Source organism: Paralichthys olivaceus, chromosome 12 (genome assembly GCF_024713975.1).
Source record: "Paralichthys olivaceus isolate ysfri-2021 chromosome 12, ASM2471397v2, whole genome shotgun sequence".
NCBI classification, from domain to species: Eukaryota; Metazoa; Chordata; class Actinopteri; order Pleuronectiformes; family Paralichthyidae; genus Paralichthys; species Paralichthys olivaceus.
In genome coordinates, this window is record NC_091104.1 from 6,975,942 (window position 1) to 7,001,190 (window position 25,249).

Below are 25,249 nucleotides of genomic sequence, written 5' to 3' on the forward strand. Positions count from 1 at the left end.
TGAGATTTAAAATCAGCTGTAGAAATATTGTGTTTCTGTTTACAGCACATTAACATCACCGAACACCCTCAAATCTCGTTGTTTTTCCGATTCGACAGATCTGCCGGCGTCTCCTACATGTATTTCTCATCTTCTTCATTCTGATATATTCATATTCTCGTAGGTTTTTTCAGTTTTGTGTCCATCACATGTTAGAAACGTCATGAACACGCCCAGTTGCAGAGTTTCCCAGCTGTATTCTCTGAAGTTCCTGAAAATGACTCGGACTTTTGCGTTCTCACATACAGCCCCTCTGGAATATTCCAGCTGAATGTCCGGAGTTCAGTGAACGTCTGAAAGCAGCTTAAGAGAGTGATATTGAACTGATCATCTATTTGGCTTTAACATCAGTTAACACGGCACAAAGAGTGAAGGCTGAGGGGATGGAAAACAGCACGGGGCAGACAGACAGTTAAAAAAGTGTTGAACTCTTCTGTGAGCTCATGTTTGATGCAGATCAAAGCCGCCTGCCACGGACAAACACAGAGAGAGGGGGATTCATTCTTTTCTCCCTGCTTTGTCACCGGCCGTCTGTGACACTCTCCGTCTTTTGTTGCTACAGCGCTTGTGCAAGGTGCATCATGGGAGCGGAGGAATCCGATGACGGGAAGCATTTTGTGAGGTGGTCAGAGCTGACATTACACATCCTATTATGCAATCTGGTAAACAGCTGCAGTGCTGGAACTGGCTAACTGAAACGTCACACAGTCATTCATGTGTTGAGTCAGTTTCCTGGCGACTGAAACCTGTCAGATACTGTGACTTAATAAAACCTGGGGCACAGAAAACAGAACCAGGCTTGTTGTTCTTCAGCTTTTCAGTTTATTTCAGTGGAATTTTCGTAAGATGTAGGTCAGGTTGTTGGGTTTGGACGCCCAGGGAGCGCTGATTAGTCAAAGTGGGGCGTGTGAAATTAGTGTGTGGAGGGGTGACAAGTCAGATGACTGATTTGTTGAGTGTGCATTTCCTGCACATCAGTCAAACAACAAGACAAGTTCCCCACTGAGCACACAGACCTCGATTATACCCCAAAAAAGTCATTGCTATAAATGAAGAGTCACGTTTTATTTCATTATTCATCAGCACAGTCTACGTCTGTCAGGACAGATCATTTCGACACACTAAAACCAGAGAAGAGTGTTTTTGGCAGAAGTGAACTGATCACGGATGTTATCTATGACCTGGCTTGTTCAGTCGGAGCAGGGGAATGTGGGTGTGGGTTGGGAGTGTTTGGGAACATGGAGGTTGGGGTGTGGGAGATGGGAAGTGGGAGGCGGGAGGTTTACAGGCAGCGCCCCATCCAAGGTACTTCAGCTTTTATCCTTATAAGGACAAACCTGGACAAATTAGCTACAGCAGTTAACACCTGAACGCCACCTTCCAGCTACGAAAACTGGAAACTGTGCTTGTAAACAGATGTGGTATGCGTTTGCTTGTTTGTTTATCGGAGGTGGGAAAACGTTCTGTGTTGCGTGGAAGTATGCGTGAGCCGCCGCTTTAAGTAACCTCTGGCACCGTGTGGCTGAGACACCTGGGTCTGCAAAGACATTAAGATTCCAAGATAAGAGGATAGCAGCGCCTTTACACATGAGGGGTCAGGTTAGGACTTGCATCGGACTCAAAATATTTGAAGCACTCTCTGACAAGCTGAGTCTGTAGGCAGCAAGATGAATTGCAAAACAGGGCCTGTGACTAAGTCCTCACCTGTACGCAATATGTGCTTCTCTATCCGATTTGTTTTTAACTTCTATTATTAAAATCCAAATAAAGAGACTTTAACAGGTTTAAAGAAGTAAAAACTCCCCAACGACCACCACTGTTTCCTCCCCTTCTTTGTGTTTTTCTCGCCTGTTAATTCTAACTGACATTTCAGCACTAAATGAACCAGCAATCATCTAAAGGCCCAACGGAGCCCCTCCATGTTGCTTGATGCATTTAGACACTTGGCAGATCAGAATTACACATAAAGACAATGTTTATCTTGATAGAAACATGAATAGCCTTCCGCATTGTCTGTTCACCAGCAGGAGCCTGGGAGAAATTGTGGTTTGTGTGTGTGCTGTTGAGTGTTATCCCAGGTTGCTGTCCTCCCAGTCAGCCTGTGAGTGTCTATAGCGTCTCGTCAGATCTCAGAATAACCACTTATCTCTGTTCTCTGAGGAGAGGAACAAATGAATAAAACCACCCTGCTCTCTGCGGGACGATGAGATCAATGAGAGTCATCCTCAGGAAAGTGTGTCACCCTGACATATAGCTCTGTGATCCAGAGAGGATGTGTGAACTCAGCTATCAGGTGACGACGTCTCCTTTAGCAACCTCTATCTCTGTTGGATCAAATGCTTTTAGACTGAAAAGGCACGAAAGAAGCAGAAGCAGCAGATAATGTGAGAGGGAGCTCTGTCTGCTGTTCACACCTGACCTCAGCTCTGCATACCTTCCCTTTATTCCCCCTTGATTTGCTTTCGACCGGTAGCAGCCTGCCGATGACATAATCCAGGAAACTGGGAGCCCGGAGCTTTGCAGTGCAAGAGAGAGAAACTTGGGGAAAAAGTTTTCCAACAGCAAGCGAGAGGGGCCGATTATTACCATTTTTGGGCACGCTTGCTCCCATGCAAGCCCAGCCCAAACCACAGCGCTTACTCAGATTCCACAGAGCTTTTTCTTCCCCCTTTTTCTTTTTCTTTTTTTCTCTCGAAGCGGAGGAAAAGTATTGGGAGTAGTGAAGAGAGGAAGAACGGAGAGAAAAAAAAGTAGCACCCTTTCTAGAAACAGACCATTCATACTCTAGTGTGGAAAAAGAGCAGCAGCTGTGGGACGCGTGGAGGAGATCTGGGCTTGTTAGGACAATATATGGATGTGTTGCAGGCAGCTCTGTGCTATGGGCTGGGGGGGGGGGGGGGGGGGGGGTGAACCCTGGGCATGCTGGGTAACGAGGCTCACATTCATGTAGGAATTAACAGATTAATTAACCAATTTACAGACTCATCGAGACACTTCAACACAAAGTTATATTTGCACCAGAAAAAGTCAGAGGACTGGTGAAGAAGTGTACATCACATACTTCATCCCCCACTCCCCACTCATCCCCTGCTTGTTAAGCGTGGTCTAATCCACGTCGCATCACAAACCAGATGACAGGAGGGCTAAATCTCACACACACACACACACACACACACACACACACACACACACACACACACACACACACACACACACACACACACACACACACGCAGTGGAGCGCATGGCTGACATCTGTTGCGCTGGAAAAACGTTGGGGGGGGCGTCCTGTCCAGTTTTTAATTGTTTTTTTCCTGAACCCCCTCCACCCCCCCTTTACTTTACACTTCTCCTCCCTGCACCCATCTATCCCTCTATCACTCCACTTCTTCTTCTCCTCCTCCTGCTGCTGCTGCTGCTGCAAAGATAATGGGTGGGCCTCCTCTTCCTCCTCCTCCTCCTCCTGCTGCATGCATGTAATTGCTGCTGGGCTACAGGATATTTCATAACACGATACAGGATGTGACTGAGACTCAGTGTGCGTGAAGAAGAAGAAGAAGAAGAAGAAGAAGGAGGAGAAGAAGAAGAAGAAGAAGAAGGAGAAACTTTTGCAGCTCAAGTGTTAGAGAAATAATGATGAAGATGATGATGCGTAAAGTTAACAGCTGCTGGTGCCTGAGCTCGTGGATCAATCGATAGTCACAGACCCCCTCATCCATCTCTAATAATAATAATAATGATAATAATAATAATAATCAGTTTCATTATTAGAATTATTAGTATTATTAGTATTATCATGATCTCCTGCAGACACCGCACTTCCGCACCTCCCCACCCGGAGGTATGAAGGAAGTCGCTCACCTTTCTCTGCTGCTTCTCCCAGGCGGGATCCAGCAGGAGATCCCGGTCCCAGTCGTCCTCCTGGGGCATGTAATTTTCATCTCCGTCATACTGATCCATATTACGCGTGTGTTCGTACGAAGCTTAATGTGTCTGTGTGTGGAAATGGAAGAGAGACGCGCTCGGCTGGTCTGGTCCGTCCCCCGGTTTCCTCGGCGAGGTGATGTTGGCGCAGCGGTGTGTCGGCTCCGCTCTGCTCCGCGCGTTCACGTCGGTGTGTGGATGAAATTAACGGTCCACCCCCGGCTCCTCTCTCTCTCTCTCTCTCTTTCTCTCTCTCCCTCCTTCTTTTCCTCTTCCTCTTTGCGCTCTGCTCTTCGCCCAGCGGGAGAACAGCCACTCGGCGGTGGGCAGGTCCAGCGTCGAGGAGCGACAGACGCAAAAAACTTCGCCTCGGACAAATTGAATGGATCAGCGAGGGGAGGGCTGCGTGTGATTGGACGGCACCGCGCCACAGGACCCGTCCCCCCTTCGAGCGGATTGGAGGGTTCGGCCGTCAGTGCCGAGGCTTTAGAGTAGGTTGATCCGAACATCTTGACTTAAGAAGCGGTGGGAGGCAAGCGGAGGCCCGTGGAGCAAAGCTGGGCCGTCTAATAGAAGCATGTGGGCCTCTGAAGCTAAAGCTGCAGTTTTTCCAAATCCACTGCAGGAGATTTTATTCTCCCTTCACTTTCCAAATCATTATAAAGGGACTTGTCACCGCTATGCTGACGGAGGGGTGGAGTTAAAAGTGTTGAAAGTTTCTTCTCTGTGTCCACAGACTTCAGGCCGTGTCTCGCTTGAACTATTGGCAACACCGCCCCCTACAATTTCCACGTTTCGTCCGTCTCTCGCCGTTTCCAAAATATGTACGAAGGCTCTGAAAACGGCTTCAAACGTATTTGATATTTTATTGTGTTGAAAAAAATCTTTTAAGACAATAACAGCAACGTGATTTAATATAATCATACATGAACCAGGTAACTTTATCCTGAGTGGAAAACCTGTTGGTTACTTTTGTAGTACAACACAAAGTACTAGCTTGTGTATTACTTTCATCTGGAATACACTGGCTTCATTTCCGGATAGTTGGAAGAAGTGAAGAGGCGTCGTTCCATCTTTATTTAGTCTATGAAATAAACAAATGAACAAACAGACACAGGTGAAAGAACCGGTTTGGCAGATGTGGTAATAATCTAATGTGATATATAACAGTGAATTATTCACATGAGCCACTTTTCTGCACTGAGGAATATAGATATACTTAACATTTTTTACTTTTACTTTACTATAATGGATTATGATTATTACTCAGTTTGGGTAAAACCTTTTTGTATTTCCTCCTATGCTACAGACACCGCAGCCGTCCATTCAAAAGGAGAAGTGAGCTCCTGTAAACACGTGAAGCGATGGCCAGGTCTGTCTGCCTTGTAAGGTAAACCGGCTCTCTCCATTCTCTCTCTCTCTCTTTCTCTCTGTTTCTGTCACACACACATTTCACACACACATTTCACACACACACACACACACACATCCGCAGAGAGCAGGAAAGATGCCGACACGGGATAGCCCTGACAGTCAGAGAAAGTGGAGTGCTCTTCCATATATGGACAAACTTCCAACGATGGATGTTTGGGAAAGTGATGTCACAGACCGGGAGCAGACTGCCAGCTCACTGCCTGGTCGCTGGTTAGAGGCAGCAGAGCAGAGGTGCAGCGAACACAGAGTGACGGCAGCTCTGTGGTGATGAGCAACTTTACCATCCTCTGATAAGACACCATTTACCTAGGGCTCATGTGATAAGTCATTAATGGCCTGATTATAAGACAAGAAATCATTTCACTAAGGCTTTTGTATATAGGCTTCACATTAGACTGTAACTTAAAGGTTCAGTGTGTAAGATTCAGTGACATCTAGTGGAGAAGTTGAATGTTGCAGCTGAATACTGTTCACCTCTGGTAGTTTTTCACCTAAATCGTTCACACTGCACCATCAAGATGAATTTTCCACATTTGACCTGAAATGTAAAAGTCAAATGAGATAAGATTAGAAACAGCTGCATGTATTTATAACTACCGACTTGATGGTTTTAACAACCTGGCAACCCAAATTACAGCTTATAATCATAAAATGGTTGATGATAGAAGAAACCCAGAAGAAGCTGGCTGCACATTGGTGATGTACTTTTCTTCTGGCTGATAAACCTGCCGTCATTTTAAAAACAAAGTGATTCGTTAAATCTACATTAAAAAACGAATTAGAAAACGACTGGCTAAGTCTCACAAAGCTTATTATACGTGCTATTATTTACATTTCATTATTCAAACATACAGGTTTCTGTCATTTTTGGAACTTCTTACTACACTGATGTTTGTTCAAGTGTTGGCACTGAAAGTCAGGATGTCAGTATGTACCTGTACTTAATGTCCGTCCAATCGCTGTGGAGACATTTCAGTTCGGACCGAAGTGGATCATGGGCCAGCTGACCTGACACCATGCTGCTAGCGTGGCTAAAAGGTCTTTTTTCTTTTGTTAATTTCTGAAGCGTCCGTGATGTAATTTCAAGACGCAGCCTGCAGAACGCGTTGAAACCATAGACTGTATATAAAGAGGTTGAAACCTAAATCAGATCCACACAGAGCAGCAACAGGAGCTCTAATTGGCCGGCCGACAAAAGAGGCTCATCCTCTCAAAGCTGCGACTCATGGCTTATTAAATGCATGAATTAACTCATTATAATCAACCACTGAAATGTGTGTAATTATTCTGGTGACACACTCCAGTCTGCGCAGCTTGATTTGGGTAGACCAGAGAATTTCTCCTTGGTCCAGCTACATGATGTCAACACAATACTATTCAGCAGAATCCCAGAATATCTGGTGAAGAGTCAGTGGTGCGGAGACGTTCAGCTCTGTGTTCTGAGGCCCGCGGGTCATGTGAAGAGCTGGTGCGTCGGCTCGCTCTGGTCTCTGGCAAGTTCCCAAGGTATTCCAGTCATGTTGGGAGGGGAATTCTTAAATAGTCGTCCTTGCTTTTAAAGCTGAGCCATGTATGGGATAGTGCTGAATAACCTTGATAATCCCATTAAATTGTACATGTGTTTGGAGCTGTGGTCGGACAACTCGAGCCAAAACACCATCTGGGCCCAAAGGGAACATACAGTAGACATGGAAGAAGGAATGTGACAACTCAATCTACAAGGAGAGTTTCACTCTTTTAGAAAATAACGCAGCAGCGTGCAGGGGAACAGCTTCAACTGGAGAATCAGGGGTCAAGTACAGGATCTGATTCATAGCCCCTGAAACTTGTGAAGTACTGCAGCATATTTAAAAACGTGTTTAAAGCTATGAAAAGAAATGAAGCAGCTTTGTGTTGTTATGCACCAAAGGTTTGGACCAAAAACTCCCACGACATCAGACAAACTACTGATAGTTTAAGAAACAACTTAAGACTGATTAAGATGATACTGCTTTTAATTAATTAATTAATTTTCAACACCATTGCCTTTATTTCATATCTTTTATTAGTGTTATGCTTTTGCCCTAAGTTTGGTTCAACTTATAAAATGATTTAAATCTGTCAGCTGGGTCTGTAAGTTTAGCAGATAACGTCGGACCACAGCTCTAGATGTGAGAAGCTGATTGAAAACAGTTTTTTTTTGCCTTTTAAGCGGCTGTAAAGGTTCTTGTGTCCCCTCGGAAACCGATATGATCCATCAGACTAAACCAGTGGAAGTCCTCAAAGGCCCTGAGCTCCTCCCTGTTGAGAATGTGACCTACAATATGAGGGAGCGCACTCAACCTGCTAACCTTCGCTGAATAAATACAGATAAAAACCTCCATTGTCACGTTCACTAATGAGTGCCAGCCTCCTCTGATGTGACACTTGAGCTCTGTGTGAAATCAAATGTGACTTGATTCCTTCGGGGACTTTGTAAAACTCAACTCGGCATACTTTTTGATTGATGTCAGGATTGTTCCCTGTGAACGGAGCCGACTCTGCATCTGCAGCCTGTAATTAATCATTAAGCCGTGTGCCGCCCAGCAGCCGCACTCTAGTCAGAATGTAAACAACCCCACAGCATACAATATCCCTATTTGAATGTGTCCTGGGGGAGGCATGGGGGTTAAATGAAGGGTGTCTACTTCCTGCAGATAAGTGACAGCCTCACCGAGACGTTCTGAGAAGTCGAGGAAACTATTTTGACAAGAGAGCTGTACAAACAACTCGATAACCCTCAACTACATGTCTGCCTGCCCTCAGATTACCACTCCACCGCCACGAGCTGTTTTCTTTTGTGATCGTTCCTCACTACTGCTGCTTTGTCTGGTGGAGGAGGGCCGTCGTGCAGGTGGAGACAAGCATGGCAGCTCCCTCTAAAACCAATGATGTCATAGACAGTCACTACGCTGTCAATGAAACTGAGGAGGTGTGGCTGGAAAGACGTTCGTCCATTTATGGTTGTTCACCTCATCGCAGGTCAACATCTTCTCTGGGTTTGTTTTGTTTTTTGACAGAGAAACTTTTGCCTTTGGTTTAGTTTGACTTTAAAACTGTTATTGATATCAACCTGTTTGACGTGTGAGCTTCATAACAAACAGTTTCCAACAGATATCGATCAATAACGAGTTCAAAATGAAACATGGGGCATTGAGTTAGTTGATTAATCAATTATTTTAGATTTGAGATATTTCAATTTATTATTTTGTATTATTTTGATTCAGCATTCAGACAGATATCTTGTTAAATGATAACTTGTCTTTGAGAAAAAGGGGCAATTTTCTTTTTTAACAATTTGCTGTTTGAGTTTTTTTTAAATCAGCTTTTCAAAATAAACATCTAGAGACTAACTGACTCAGACCCTTCTGGAATTTCAGGAAAATGTCTGGTCCGTGTCTGAAAGCAGCTTCCATGTTTATTTAGACCGTCACGGTGCTAACAAAAATCAACTCTTCTCTCATTCAAAGCAAAGATGGCTTTTTGATTTAATCAATAAAATATTTTGCTGCGGTCGACAATGGTTGCTCAGGGTCACGGCCAGATGAGCAGGCTTCGCATTTACTCCACGGGAGAGTTGAGGCTGTGCTGCCATGGCAACTTGGTCGTGGAGCCCCCGAATCTGCAATAAAAATGACTCGTTTTACATTATTTCATTTAGTCTTGTGATAGAAAATTATTTCATCACTCAAACAGTTTTGTGAATCAGCAAATCCTCAGGAAGAAGATGGTGCGTTGTCACTGGAGAACAAATTATTCTTTAATTGCAAGAAAACAAAAGCGAGCTGGCTTGTAATGGTGCCCAGGGGCTGGATAATGAGACAAAAAGAAAATTGGTATGAAAGACAATGAAAGCATCGTTTCAATGCACAGCTTAAACAAATGCTGCTCCTTAAGATTTCTATGGCGACTCAGTCAATTCTTCAGGCACCCTGAAGCAGTCACAGCCGAGAACCTCTTAAAAATGACAATAAGCTAAATCAGATTTACGCTCAGTGTGAAACCGTAGAAATTAAAACGCTGCAAAGCATTTTTGCTCGATAAGAGATTTTTGTAATGATTGGAAATGCTCCAAATCTTGGGAGGAGCTTTCTGCAACAACCAGAATGTGACTGAGGAAAAAACACTAACATGAAAACAAAAGATTAACCATTGCAGTTCACTTAAAATACCATCAACAATATTTACCTTTTGTTTTATATCTCCCATCTTTTAATTTCATCTGTGATTTGACCTTAAGAACAATGACACTCAAATTATTTTGTTCTGAAACAAAAATTAACCACATTGTCTTTTTTTTTTTTTTTTTTAGTTGCCTCACGTTTTTCTGCTCAAACGTGTCACATGACAACAAGACACAAAATGAAATCGCTGAGTTGTAAAAACCCATAGAAAACCCACTTCCAAATTATGTAATGATTTCTTTCTGGGATGAAAAGAAAATAATTCATATTGTTTTTAATTTCTTTTCTGAGGGTGAGGAGCCTGATTCTCCGTCTCCTGAGCCCTTGTGAGTCCGTTTCAGAGCAGGGCCTTTTCCTCTCTGTGGCCTGGTGTCTTCGGGTGTGACGTCAGTCTCTTCCTCTGATTCTGAGGAGACACGCAGGTTCTCACTCGCGTACGATGCCACAGTCCGGTGCTGCCCGTTCACTCCAGGGCTCCGTCGGCTCTGGGAGTTTCTGTCTACAGCTGCTGAGCTGCTACCTGCCTCTCCACTGTCAGAGCTGTCCAAAACAGGCTCTGTCGCAGCCCTCGCTTCAGTCCTGAGTCCGTCCAATGACTGAGGAGATGCAGCTGGACGTCTGTCCAGCTCAGTCCTCTCACCCCAGTCCTCATTCTCTTGACTGTCGGGGGACATTACTGGGCTTGAGCACACAAAGTCAGAGGGGCTCAGACATTTTTCCTCCTCTCTGTTGCCACCACTTTGGGGCTTGATTTGGAGAGAGTTCTGTACCTCCGACGAGGAAGAAGACAGGTCTTCGATGGAGATTGAAGGGTAACTGCAGGAGTCAATGGCTGAAAACAAAGCCTGTACAGACTCGGGTCGATCCTCCGCTCTGGAGACCACATTCATGCGCCGTCGTCTCATGACATTGCGCCGCCTCACCGCGCTGCGCCGCTCCTCGTCATCACTGCTGGAGCTGGAAGTGGACGTGGAGGAGCTGGAGGCTCCGGCTGGAAGTGAAGGGGAGGAGGCGGGGCTGGACAGCGTGGAGTTGTCCCGGGGGCTGGGGGAGCGAGGCCGGGGCATGGGGTCCAGCCAAAACTCACTTGAGTCTGAGTCTTCGTTCACCAGAAAGCCAGACTGTTGCTGCTGATGCCTGGTGCGTCTCCTCGGCTGCTCCTCTTCCTCTGCCGGGACGGGCTCTTCCCCTCCTGAGGCTTCAGGTCCAGCCAAAGAGGAGGACGACGAGTTATCTGAGTCACTTTGGTGACCAGCAGCCGGGGCAGCGATAGGAGGTGTTGGTGTGGCCCTTGTAGTGCGACGTCCACGGGCGTGGAGCTGCATGATGGCCTCCTCACTTAAGTCGCTGTCAGAGTCTGAGCTCCAGCCTTCGATTTCTCGACGGACCAACGAGTCAAAGAACGCCATCATGCGCGGGTCCTCCTGGATGGACTGGCTGACGTAGTCATGGGACAGACCGCTGCCACTGTTGAGCACCAGGCTGATGTACTCCTCATGGGTATAGAGGCTGCGAGATTTGTCCTCCACCCGACCTTCCAGGTCACCAAGACTTTCAGGCTGCTGGTAGGGACTCCACACCTGGAATGGAAAACAATGGGGAGGAATGAGAAGTGGGAGATACAAGGACCAGATTTAAAAGTTGGACGTGTGGGAAAGCAGAATGACAGGATGAAAAATGGACGGAGAAACAATGACAAGCCAGAAAGGAGAGTGGAGAGGGTCAGTTAAAGGACTCTCTGTTATTGAAATTCTGAACACCTGGGCCTGTATCATCTTTCACTCTGTACAGTGAAATGTAGAAAACACACAGCTTGTGTTACTGCACTGACACAAGAGAAGAAGAACTCTGTCATCTTTCTGCCATCAAATACAAACTGACCTCTTCTACTAAATTTCGTTTTTGACAATGTTAATGTTGAATTACATATTCTTCCATTTCCACAAATAAGACAGTAGTGATTTGCGGGACCTTCAGGGACTGTTTCCGTTAATACGCTGATGGTATTTTATTTAACAATAACAACAAGGCTCCTTCAGACTTTCCACTGTGTCTATCTGAACTGCCTGAATGTTTGGGGATGGTTACTGATGCGAGTGAAAAATAGTAAAACAGCGTGTGTTACGTTGCTTTTAGCAGTGAGTCAGCTGAAAATTGGTGAGACGTGAACTTTAAATGTTCCCTGGATTATTTATAAGGTCAGGATCAGAACTGTGACTCAGAACTAGTTCTGAATAAGACTCGTAATACAGCGATCCTGCTGTGATGAATCCTAAATTGAACAGTGTAAAATATTAATGTTAGGTTTCCTCTTGTGTCTTTTTTTCTCTTGATACTCTTCCACAAGTCAACAGATCAACGACAAAGTAAAACATTAATCGAATTAATCTTGAGCTACAGTTAAAGCTTTAGCTTTGATTTACTTGTTGCGTTTGATTCCGGTTAGTTTAACCTGCTGAGACTTTAGAGCGCCTGGCACTGCATCACATCCTGGCTCTGGTTTAGAAAAACTCTCTGTGGAACCATCCCTGTCTCCACATGACCCAGTTTCAGAAAAGTGACCAACATTATCTGTTACAGGCGGCAGCCAGCGGTAGAGGAAATCCATCTTTGTTCATTCCCAGCTCCACGGGGGAAAGTCAGAGCTCGCTCAGTAACTGTGTGGTGTCACTGGAGATCAATGTCTCACTTAAGGGGACATCTAGTGTCTCAACAACAGAGGACACGGCGAACTGAATGTTGGACAGTCCGCTTAAAAAACTATTTCTCTGACCACAGCATCTAAAGTGGAAATCTATCTACTGCTGCGGCACTTTCAGATAAACAACACAACTACATAACACGTTAGAAAAAGGAAAGAGTGAAAAAGCCTCATATACGTCCTTAACTAACCTTGATGACTTTCTCCACACCGGACGAGCAGATCATGTAGGTGTGAGGGTTGAAGCGAACCTGGTTCACGATGGAGCGGTGACCTTTCAGAATCATGAAAGCCCCGTTCACCACACGACCAGGGCCTCCTGAGAAGTACAAACACATTGTAGGGTTTTTTTATTTTTTTTATGTGATACAGGAAGAATAAAAACAAATATAAACTCAGAAATTCAAGAAAGGAAACGCAAACATTCAACCTGTTCATGTGCCTGAGAAACGTGAAAAATACTGCTGGTGAAATTAAACAGTCCTAACAGCAGTAATGTAATCCTCAGAATATGCCATTAGTCTGACACAGAATAGGTCCAGTGAGTGCACATATTTTCAGTGTGAGTAACTCTGGGGAAAATAAAATCCAGAAATGTGTCAGGTGGTGCCACAGAGCTACACACAACCACATTCTTGGATTGCTGCATTCCCCAAAGTAATTAGTACAAATACACTTAATTCTTACTTTCACTGTATTCAACCTTGACTCTTAGTTGGTTTGAGCAGGTGAAATCACTCAAACTGGAGAAACAGTTTAATAAAAAACTATAATTAAGACTTAAAATGGAAAGAATCATGCCTGGAAAATATATTGTGACCAAATGAACTGAGGGCAAACCACAGTCTGGGCTGAGGCTCTTGTGTTAAGAACACAGAGGAGTCTATTATGCTTAAGATTGTGGTTAAAACCTACAGCGACTGAAATCGGGTTTGTTTTGCCTGACGCCACTGAAATCTTTAACCTTGCAGCATGAAAAGGTCACAAGAACTCAAACAAGCTCCTTTTCAGTCACGGGACGCGTGTTGAGCAGCTCCACTGACGATGAACAGAGTGAACTTACACAAACCAAACACACAAAAGAAATCAAGGACATATTCCACTATTCTGCAGAGTAGACACAAGAACATGAACTGTCTGATCTCGGGATCATCTTAGGAACCAGATGATATCTTAAAAAACTTTTGTCATGTGAAGATACAAAAAATGAAGGTGAGTTGTTGTGAGAGTGGAAAAGTTTCTACAGGTTTTAACAAGTGAAAAGTCTTTATCAAGACCACAAATTTAAAACCTATGTCACGAAGGACAAGAAGGAAAATAAGAACGCATCCCCAAAGGTAAAGATGAGGTGAAGTAGAGAATAAACCAGGTCAATAACTCACCTGCCTCTGGATCCTTTGGGATTCTCCACATGTAGAGGTTGAAGTCATCGGATCCAGACAAGATGTACTGAGGGGTCAAACAGGGATATTTACAGATTTAATTTTCTTTGACAACAGGAAAGGAAATCTTTAAATATATCTCACAGTGGGAGAGATAGACCCTTGGGTTGGAGGTCTTTCCAGATTAGTCAATCGATCAACAGGCTCTTGAAGTGACATGATAATCTGACCCAACACAGTTCCTGCTCCTTGTCTCAACTGCTATTAGACTTCGGGAACAGATGGTTCCACTTAAACCTGTCGCTGACGGCAAGTTTGGAGAGCGCCACGATGGTTGACGTTTACCTTATGATACACATGTCGTAAAGGGGTTGGAAGAAAAACTACAATTACCACCTCACAGTTGTACGTCTCTGCCAACCAGTGTTTTCTTTACTCTAGAATGATCCTTTATATTCAAAAACTTTACATTTCCGACTGCAGTTTCAGGTCATAAACCACGCCTCCCCCATGTTAGCAGATGGGACACGGGCAAAACGAAACAAAAACTAAAAAACTGAAGCGAACACAAAATATATATTTTCAAAAAATGGTTTGAAAAAACATTCACCTGCCTTCTCCTCCTCTGTTCTTTACTTTTGTTCCTGCATATTTCCAGAGTGTTGCTCAGCCTTGTTTGACCATCTGGAGGCATATTTCTGTTAAATCATGTGGATTTGTTTTGAGGCTCTGTCTCGTGGGCTGACATTTTGTCAAGATGTGGAGAATTTTTCTGCCAATGATTTAAACAAATGTCTTCAATTTCCATCTGTAAATATTCTGCTGGTCTCCGTGGCTGCATTTATCTTTCAGAGACTTTTCCACCCCCTTATTCTAAATGGTTTGTGTGAAAAATAGCAGTATGCCTTCATCTAAAAATGTTCTGTGTCGATAAAGAAAATAAAAAAAACATCAAACTGCAGCTCAGTTTAGCTCCGAGACACATGAACACACTCTGATGTTAACACCTGCGTGCTCAGCCTCAGGTTCCCAGAGGACACGTCAAGTAGGAATGTCACACCAAGAACGCCCTCGCTTCTTTCCCTTCTATCAATTTCATCTGATACAAGTTCCCACTCTGCGCTCACACCATTCTGAGAAAATCCTCTCGTAGTTGTGTGTCTGTGTAAAGAGGTTCCTGAGAGGGTTGTGAGAGCAGAGCTGAGGTTTCTGGATGAAGCTCCTTATTAAAGAAATGAAATTATTCTCCTTTTCTTATTTCCTCTGAGCTCTACCACTGTACCTGACACCCTGCATGTACTTTATGTGTATTGGCATGAAGCTCTTAATGGTTCTTGATTTCAGTTTTTGTTTTAAACTGAACGAGCGGTTTTCAATGGCGCTAAATGTTTCTCACAACCCCTGCACCGAAACTGTAGGCAGTTCTTCACTGCCCATAAATTTATATGCAATATGTTGAGGCAGCAGGAGCAGGTGGTATGAATGAAATTACCACAAGATATGTACAGTAAGTCTATTTAGTATTTTGCGATTCATAATATTTATTGGAAATGTATGTAAAATATGTATTTTTGGCTACAATCATCTCATTGGTACAAAAATAATCATAAAAAACATGAAGTAGTTCAGTTTTTCTGGCTCTCCGCAGCCATGAAGTCTTGAGAAATGTCTCATGCAGCTTTGAGTGAGTCACTAATAATAAATAAACCTATTATTTAATCCAAAACTCATCAGCAGGTCAAGATGTTAAAGAAGAAGTCCATGTTTCACTTCCCTCTGTAACGGACCACACCAGACATCAGTGCTGGGTGTAGTTGGATGTTCCCTGTTTCATCTCTCACCACAACCACCAGTGATGTCACGGCGAACACACACACACACACGCTACAGTGCAGGGTATTGGTTTTTTACACTGCTTGTGCCTGTAATCTGGAATAACATCAGGCTTGGCTCCCTTGCGTCCCGAGCTGAACGCTAACCTCCATCGCTGCAGCACAGGGAGACGTTAACCCACTGGTGACCATCACTATCAAATCTAACCAGTCCATTAACTAATAATTCAAACTGGAGGAGACTGATGAGCAAGTGAGAATCAGAATCCACAACAACAAACCTGTTGCATGACACTAGATGGGGAAATATATTGATTATGGCGACTTGTTTGATCTTGACTTTTTGAGGCAGACCTCGGTTGATTTGAACTGATTATATTTCAAACAAGGTTGCACGAGGGATGATAATTAATATTTGTCATCTAATATAATTGATGCACATGTTAACCTTGTTCTCAAAAGCTCAACGGCGCCTCCACTGGAGCATTTGGCAGAAGGTAAAGAGATTAGAACCAGCAACCTTCTCCTCCAGTCCTGACCTGCTTCTGGAACCTTAAAACCACCTCCTTCACTCCTGCAGGGAGGATCACCTTTAAGCCTCCGTGAGCTCCAACGACACCCGAGGATAATGCTAACATAACAAACATGACTGCGGAGTGATGTCATGTCTGAGGAGGACCACTGGGAATACCACTGGCTGAACATAAGGAATTCTATTATTTATCCACAACTCAACATTCCCAGTGATGTTCTTCTATTTCTGTTCTGTTTATTGATCCCACATGTTCCCAATATTCCTCTTAAATTTACTTTCAAAGTGACCAGACATCAAACATCTCCACTGTCTGACATCATCTGCATACATTTTGCTGTGTCTGCAAAATCACACTCCTGGGAGCAATATTTTAAGAACATCTTGAAAAAAATATCTTGAAAATCTGCTGGCCTGCTTGGATTTTGTGCAACGTAATATTTTATGAACGTGTTATCAAGTTTCAGATTCATTCATCTGACAACCAACCTGATCTTTGTCGCCGGCAAAGCAGCAGCTTTTCATGGTGCAGGAATTGAAGTAGCCCTGGTTGTCGAACTGGAAACTCGGCAGGCGGGAGTGCAACTCGTAGAGGACTGGCGGCAGGCGGCGACGCAGCGCCAGCAGCTGGGTGCCGGTGCTGTTGAAGCGAACGCTCATGGCGCTCTGCAGGGACATGTTGCCTCCATAACGCAGAAGCGAGCTGAGGAAATAGACAAAAAGGAATCATGGGACGTTGGTTAGACCAATCCTTGTGTGACCACACAGTTGGTGTTGCTTTAAAACTGTGGACGGACGTTAGTCTTCCTTGAAAACATCTCTTCTGAGTATTTGTTCCAATGTTTTACTTTTACTCTGAAGCACTTTTAAAAACAAAATAAATAAATGTCATAACAACGTCATCAGACGTCTGTGACTGCAGCATAGTGCAAGATTAAATAAGTATTTCATCACAAAGGCATTTCATTGAAACGTCTTCATCTGTTTTTAATAGTAATAACAGACATTAACTGACTAACAGTGAACAAAAGCTCACAGCAGAGACAGAGCCAACATTGGAGGAAGAGAAATGACTCAGTGCTTACTTTAATTCAAAGTGCCGCCATTCGTGCACTTATAACTTATACCTAAGCAAACCTGAGTAGTGTAAACACACTCGCCCCAGCTCCGTGTTTTCACAGAGTCATTTTATGGTGCACAGATTCGTTGTGTTTTCCTGAGTGGATCCTGCAGTCGGCAGAGGAGCTGCAGGGACGAGTTTAACAGTAGGACAACAACGCCACCCAGTGGGATTAAGCCAGATGAGCGGCGACACAAGAGCAGAGGAGGATGTTTGTTCCTGACAGAGTAAACATGCAAATCAATGATCTTAACTCCATCGAACAGAAAGCGACGGACAGGCCAAAGTCAAAACGAAGAATTTAAACAACAAGGCGACCCAACTTCTTTATCAACACAAAACATACAAATGTTCAAAACGGATCCTTTCATTTTAGAGACATTCAACAAAAATTAACATTTACATAACAGTTAATTATCTTTTTTCAGTTTGGATTAAACAGTTTCTATCTTGCAACCTATCAAATAATATTTCCTTTTTTAACCATTACTTGATTGGATGTTTGTATATTGTGTAATTTGCTTAGTATTGAATAAAACAATTGAAACAAAGAGTGAAAATATATTATGTATAGTTGAAATCTTCCCACATTTCGTCCCATTTCCAGATTTCTAAAGTGAGATAAATAAACAGCATCTTTAAATTTAAACAACCTCTAGTGATTGAATGATTCTTGTCTATTGACTCCCTCAGTGGCTTTTACCATATTATTATTTTTGATAATACTCCGAGCTGTTCTTGTTTTTATTATGTCTGTGGTTTATTTTACTGCTGCTGTAGCAAACAGTCATTTCCCCACAGGGAACTCTAAAGTTTCATCTTGTCTTTAAAATTGGGTCAAGAGATAAAAGGAGAAAAAAAGTCCAACCTGCGCGGTTTGCGGATGTCCCATAATCCAACTCCCTCCTTGGAGTTGGCAGTGGCGAGCAGCCTCGGCTCCACAGGGTTGAACATCACACTGTGGAAGGCTGAGGGGTAGCTGGCCAGGCAGAACGGCTCTACAGGAAGAGATTAACAATAAACTTATGACAATTACATGATCACTGAGGGCGATGGATGCTTATGATTGTCTGCAGAAAAACACATTTTTCATTATGTAATGTCGAGAATTAGCATTCCAGCTGCAGTGCTTCTCTTAAATACACACAACTGTCAATCTTAATAATATGATAATAAATCCATCTGTAGTTTTGGTCACAACACAATTAATAATATTATGAACCAGGCTCTTCAATGTCACTGCTGGCAAAAACAGAGGGGTGATTGCTACTTGATGTATTATTAGGCCAACCTGGTCACAAGGAAGACATCAAAAATAGAAGGATGTGGACGTCATGCAAGATGATCCAGCTGCTTTTAAATTCTCTGGTCCAATCATTACTATACAAACATAATCAGCCCAACAGAGCCACTTAAAACATGCCTGTGCCTGCAAACAGGTTTGAACTTTTCAAGTAATCTGTCCAGTGTGATGATTTATTGATTTTCTTTGTTCTGTTAGGTTTAATTTTTTTGGTTTGGGGCATAACTTCACGATAAATAATCAATTTTATCAATAATTTTCAAAACATAGTTGCAGCCCAGCACCATATAGACTGTAAAAATGATTTCAATTTGATATTTCTGTTTATTCTTGTTTTTTAGAACAGAAATGAGGGCGTGAGGATGAAGTGTATCACTGTTGGAAGTAAAAGTTCTCTGAAATAGTTTGTGTAATTTGGAAAATGCTTTAATTCCTCATGCACTGCAGCTTTAAGCAGAAACATCAACCGTAGCATCATCAGACACTGGACCGTACATCGCTCCTCCACTCACCTCCATGTGGCGGCTCGCGAGTGTCCCAGATAAGAACCCGTCCGTCGTCAGATGAGCTGGCGAACACGTTGTCGTTCACCGGGCTGACGGACAAACTGTACACGGCATCGATGTGCAGGAACACGTTCAGAGTTTCCCGTCTGTAGAGGCAACATTCATCAACACGTACACTTTTTAAGGGCTGTTAGTTTCTAGGAATGTTTCGATTCTACAATACTGAACTGTGTTTTGCCCACCTCTCCACATCATGGAGAATCACCTGTTCATCATTTCCTACAAAACAAGCAAACAGAGAGGTTGTGAAGTGAGCGAAGGACAAATGCAACTTTCTAATCGTAGCTTCTTCCTCAGGTGTTTATCAGATAATGTACTGACTTAGTTAAAAAGCAGCTTGACAGTGGACAGCGACTTTATAATTAAGCAGCTGCAGCTTTTTGGAGAATGTTCACTTTCCCATCCATAGTTTATACTCAGGACCATCAGGTGCAATGAGCCAATGACACGATTTCCTTATTTCACTGCTCTGAACCTGCAGTTTCTAATGTGTTGTCATTTGCTGTTGCTTTGTTTTTGCAGCATATTCAAGTGTATGCGGTTCTCTCCCTGGCCAAGGACTAAAAAAAAGAAGGGGTAAAGTTTTACTTCCTGTTGTGAAAAAGTCAGCAGAGATCAGATGGAGGTCTTCTCACTCTTACCCCCAGAGAAGACCTTATGGTTGCTGCTGTCGAAGGCCAGGCAGAAGATGTTGGACAGATGCTCCCCCTTCAGTTTCACAGGCTTGGCCCGAGCATGAAGGGCTTGCTCCATGTGCCACAGGAGAACCCGGCGGTCGTCTCCTCCTGCAGACGAGCATGAATCCATGAAACAAACTTCACAAGAATAACGAAAGCTTTCAATCAAAGGCTGATGTTCCCTGATGAGTAAATCCTTGGTCAGTTATTAATAGCAAAATGTCGAAACACTCTCCAGCCACTACAACGTGATGATTGGCTGCTGTTCTTTGTTTTGCAACTTGGTGGTTTCCTTAACTGAATTAAAACTGAAGATAGAACTTGTTGTATGCTGCACTGAGGCTGATCTTTTTATGGAGTCGATGTCAAGAACGAAAATTCCAGCACCAATATTTTTATATATATAAAAAATTGAAATTGGCAATGATTCCCAAGACAAAGAAATGTATAGTTTAAAGTTAAACACTAACTTAATTAAAAATAACTATAGACAACACAAATACAGAAGAGAATATATGTGCAGAACATAGAATAATAAATATAGAACTTGAGCCCGAGCGTGGGGGGCCACATCTATTTAATTTGAAGTATTTGGGTGAATAATAAGTGAAAAACTGTTAAAATAAGAAAACAGAGGAAAATGTGGCATGTGTTAAGTGAATACTTATGAAAACAACCCCTCCCAGTTTTTGCCAGATGTCTCAACTTGCTGAGTTTTTCTATTTCTGATCACTTCAAGATCTGTGATAGTTTGGGGCTGACACACAAACAAGGGATATTTAGGATCTTCACGAAGCAGTTAATTAAAGTGGATTTTCTGGTTTGCTGTGAATCACTGACTCAGGACACTTCTCAGTCTCCTGCACACGCATTTTACTGTGGAATCCATTGATTCCCTGTATCGTGCAACTCGCTGCCACACAACCCGGAAAGAACAACATTCCCACCGGCTCCATGTTTAACAGTTAAAGTCAAAGGGGATGAGGTCACAAACTTTTGCATATGATGCAATTCTACTGTCTGGTGTTAAAATGGGAAGTAAGAGTGTGGCCATATTTGGATTTTGGTTTTTTTTAACAATTCACACTCACATTGAAAATTACCAAAATGTGCAATCCTCAGTTCCTGTGCATCTTTGCATGTGTTCACACTGAGCTTGTGCATGTATCAGAGAGAGAGGGGGGAGGAGGAGTGCATCTGCATGGAGCATGTTTAGCAAAGCTGACATGTTAAATGTAGATAAGCTGCAGATCCACGGTGCTCAGCAGAACCCAAACCTGACAGGGCTGCACCACGAGGCCACATGATTGTTCCCTAAATCCTCTCAGGACACGAATAGCTTTGTGATTTCAGTGGTGGCGGTGGAGGAGCCACGATCAGACGCATCACCGGGGCGATAACCCTGCTGCCCGGCGGGCACGGGGCTCGTGTTGTGGGGCTGACATATGGGTCAGGTCTGCCGCTCCTGCTGCACCCCCCACCTCCTCCTCCTCCTCCATGAGCCGTTTGGTTTGACGTTAGCCTGTTAGCACGGAGGGGTGTGGGGGGGGGGAAAGCGCTAGGCTAACCTAGCTTAGCCCCGGGGAGGGAGGGAGGGAGGGGGGGGAAGCGTTTCAGCTGACTGCCAGGCTAGTTAGCGTTAGCATGCTAGCACATTACAACAGTGTAAGCTAGGGGGTGAGGGAGAGGATTTGTCAACTTACCGGACACCAGCCATTCCCCGCCGTTGTTGGAGAACTCAATGGCGTTGACGCAGCCGAAGTGTCCGAGCATGTCCTTCTTGAAGAGGCTGGTGCAGCCGGACAGCCTGCGCCGCTGGAACTCCTCCTTCAGGAGCGGCTGGCCGGTCAGCTCTCTGCGGGACAGAAAGCCCACCGAGGAGCGCATGCCGCAGCCCCGCAGCTCCTTCATCTCCTCCACGCAGGAAGAAAGAACGAATAAACGCAGACACACGCACACACCGGAGGAATGGGACGAAACGGGAGGCTCGAGTTCGCGGCCCCGCAGCCTCGACACCTGCTCGTGTTGTGGGGTGGATGTGGCTCTCGGCTGGGTCTACATCATGGACGATCCCCCGCTGTCTGGCTGATGTCGACGCTGTTCCGCACCTCCTCTGATATCGGGTCGGTCCCAGCAGCTTCCTGCTCCGGCGGAGGATCTCTCTCTCTCCCCCTGTCTGTCAGCCAGCTCCACCGGGGAGAACCGACTGTCTGTATATGTAGAGCCGGGCAGTTTGAACAGGAGAGGACCCACTGACAGGAACCTGCATTTACAATTTTAACCCAAAACAATAGTTTAACAAAACGTTGGGTTCATCCTGCCTGGTTTATCTGCAGCGATCTCTGTTGTAATTTTGCGTATTATTACATTTCAACTGGGAAATAATATCGTTTCTGTGGAAATGATTTGGTTTCATTTTTTTTTAAATACATGTACTTGGATATTTAAATTTTTGTGCAACTTAATTGTTTAATTCTTCTGCAATTTTAGGGGAAAACACGACAAGTTAATTTGAGGATTTAAGTCACCAAAACTACCAGATTTAGTTGAATCTCCAGATTTTTGCCAAAATTAGTTTCATTATTTTCTATTTTTCTGGTAATGAATGTTAATTTATAACGTCGGCTAGCTTCTGCAGTTACAGGCATTAAGACAAATCTCAATTTGACTTTGTTTGTTTTTATATGCAATACTCGCAAGACAAAAAATGTAAATCTTTAAAATAAATAAAATCCCCTTTAGCCTATAACACTATCTTCATCCAATTATTAAATAGAAGACTGAATGTAGTAACTAACACATGGAAATAAAAGTACATTTTAGTGTGTATAGTATTTTATTACTCCCAGTTTTGGGATTACAGTGGTAGTCTTTAGGGGAACTTTTCAGTTTCAACAAGCCTTTCTCTGAGACAGACAACATGGGAAAAAAAACATCTATAGAACATTTTTTATAGAGAAACAAATGTACACTGAACATGACTGGACTGTATAGTTTGACTGTTGTGTTATAATATCACAATAAACCCATGTCTGAAAGTCAACTGGCCAGAGTGTGATTTTCTCTCCTTCCAATGAACATAAATCATCGCACTGAACTAAGATATTTGGTTGTTGTCGCACCAGAATCAGCACCATGTTAGCCAGCGACATTTATTTACATTGATCTGTCAAAATTAAGCAATTTAGGCACTTATTAAGAAATTGTCAAAGGTTGTGATGAAACTGCTACAGAAAACTTTTTATAAGCAAAATACTGTTTTAGTTTAAACGTCAACTGAAGATTGAGCAAAATCTACTGACAGAACATTTTTCTTCGATGTCAACGTCACATACACGTTCAAGGCCAACCTGACAAAACATTAAACCGAAACCTAACACAGACCAACGAGGCTTCGAGTAAAGTGATATTAAACAGCACTGAGAAGATACAGATGCTTGGTTGACTTTGCATATCCACAATATGCCCCATCACCACTGCTTGTGCTGTCGTTGACCTCAGGTATAGTGTCATATGTGCCTCTGTGAACCAGTCGTGCGGCCCTCAGGTTCCTGGGAGCAGGTCGAACACACTAAAATCTATGATGGACAAACATTTAAAAGTGCTTTACATTAAGGTACCTTCAATACATTCACCTCTACGTCATGAAGTCATCTATAAAACCACGCAGTAGTGATAAAGAGGGAGCTGCAGTGGATGAATAGTCCCTTTGGCAAAAAACATTTGCTTTTAGCGAAAACTATGGAGTGTGATGGAGGAGTGTGGGGCTTGAGGAGGAAGAGTTTTACTACAATATAATTGAGGAAACGATTATTTAATACTGAGAAACTCAGTTTAATTCTAATAAACAAGCGTATGGGAATAATTTGTACTTTCTTGCTGAGAGTTGGATAAAAAGATCAATGCTTTAAAGGTTGTTATCTTCAGTTTAGCACAAAGGTGGGAAGCCTGGCTCAGTTTCTGCATGGACTAAATAAACCAGATATAATACGTTAATTTGTGAACTTTTAAGATGCTAAAAAAATATCTTTTGTTTAATTCAAACAAAATCTTGACTTTAAATCTCGACAAGATGTAATGTATGTGTCCAGACTGTTTCCTGTAAACCCACAGTGAACCCAACTTGTTTTTTCACTCGTGTTTTTCTGTACAAATTTAACAAATATTACGTTTTATTGCGTTAGCTTTGCACGAGAGGGCAGATTTAGTTCCAGGATGGCTTTTTCCCGTTGCTAAGCTAAGCTAGCTGCAGCTTTTTATTCACCATACATACTAGAAAGTTCATCTATCTCATTTTACTCTTGGCAAGAAAGTAAATAAGTGTATTTCCCAAATATTCTTTTATATTTGTATCACCATCTGTTCATTTGTGCAATTAAAGATTTTCTAAAAGTTCACTTTATCTTCTCATATTTTGGACCAAATTTTGGAGCAAGTCTTCAAACCTCAAGCCAGTTCACCAAGAAAATAAAAAAACAGAGGGGATTACGTACAGTGAAAATCACAACTAATCTTCCAAGTGTCAGATTATTATTATCGGAAACGCATTCACACAGTCTATTGCACATTAGACGTCTTCATATAGTGCAGAGGGTCAAAGTTCAGGGGCCATTTATGTTTAGTTCTTCAGGTCAAGACGAGGAATCGACAAGTCTCTGAAGAAGAGCGTCCCACGTTTCTTCATCATGGTTAGAAAACAGGATGCTCGTCACCTCTTCGTTACAAATCCGTTGCTCTTGTCGTTTTTTTATTTATTCTTGATTAATTGTGCTGAGGCCAAGTGCTTGAAACCAACCTCGCCCCCCCAAAAAAATCATGCTCACATCGTACAGTTTGTCGAAGGTTAGAGGTCATTTCTAATTATTATTTAATTAGGCTTTTTTTTCTCAAAAGTCTATAAAACATCAGCAGGATTTTTTCTTTTAAAAAGCAGAGTAAAGAAATATTCCCTCAGCAGCTTTGCCTCGGGACATTTTTTTTTTTACATAAATAGAAAATTAAAAAAACACGCAAAAGATTAAATAATTGGACAAATACAACAGAGGGAAGCAGGAGCTTAAATTAAGACAGCAGAATAGAAGACGTGTGCCGGGGGAGAGTGAGGTGAAGGGGGGTTAAAAACTGTTGGCACCAGGGCGAGGGGGGGGGGGGGGGGCTGGGCTGTCCTCAGTGTCTCTTAGGTGCTAGTACGGGCCTTTCGAGTGTCCAAAGATCCCGATGGGGAAATGTTTGACGTGTGAGGACCACTGTGCCGCCAGCTGGAAAAACTTGACGTCGTTCCACTCGACGCCGTCGATCAGCACTGAGAAAACAAAACACAAAGTATTTTTACATTACAAAACTCTTTTTTCCCCTCAGTCAGACGTTTGAGAAGTTGGACAAAACGTGGAACATTTGCTTAGAATAACAATAATTAAATAGTAATAATGATCTTTTAATAATTAACCAAAGACCAGAAAGTTTGCTGGTTGCCATAATTACAGCTTTGGGACTATCTATGAGTAAGTAGCACATTCACACTAATACAAACAGTAATG

General features: G+C 43.1%; 3 protein-coding genes and 1 long non-coding RNA gene across 12 annotated transcripts in view; 1 reads left to right on the forward strand and 3 right to left on the reverse strand.

The window, feature by feature from the left end:
- The window catches only part of actn1 (actinin, alpha 1), a 52,046-nt gene extending 47,677 nt beyond the window's left edge, over positions 1–4,369 (reverse strand). For all 5 annotated transcript variants that reach the window (XM_069535456.1, XM_069535453.1, XM_069535455.1 and 2 more), the window contains exon 1: positions 3,901–4,369. In XM_069535456.1, the coding sequence (XP_069391557.1) occupies positions 3,901–3,999 (99 nt within the window). In that variant the 5' untranslated portion in view covers positions 4,000–4,369. The remainder of the gene's footprint in view (positions 1–3,900) is intronic.
- On the forward strand, positions 4,313–22,755 carry LOC138412208 (uncharacterized). Its single transcript, XR_011244693.1, has 3 exons — positions 4,313–4,454; positions 5,273–5,353; positions 19,558–22,755. It is a non-coding gene; the product is annotated as an uncharacterized lncRNA (long non-coding RNA).
- dcaf5 (ddb1 and cul4 associated factor 5) lies at positions 9,154–21,623 on the reverse strand. The gene is made up of 9 exons (XM_020097939.2): positions 21,416–21,623; positions 19,677–19,820; positions 19,218–19,254; positions 18,982–19,121; positions 18,035–18,164; positions 16,536–16,749; positions 13,683–13,749; positions 12,492–12,619; positions 9,154–11,179 (listed from the first exon to the last, which is right to left on the reverse strand). The coding sequence occupies exons 1-9, from the start codon at positions 21,621–21,623 to the stop codon at positions 9,863–9,865; spliced, it is 2,385 nt and encodes a 794-aa protein (XP_019953498.2). The 3' UTR covers positions 9,154–9,862.
- Positions 21,387–25,249, reverse strand: part of pacs2 (phosphofurin acidic cluster sorting protein 2) — a 44,196-nt gene continuing 40,333 nt past the window's right edge. For all 5 annotated transcript variants that reach the window (XM_069535448.1, XM_069535449.1, XM_069535447.1 and 2 more), the window contains one exon: positions 21,387–25,014. In XM_069535448.1, the coding sequence (XP_069391549.1) occupies positions 24,896–25,014 (119 nt within the window). In that variant the 3' untranslated portion in view covers positions 21,387–24,895. The remainder of the gene's footprint in view (positions 25,015–25,249) is intronic.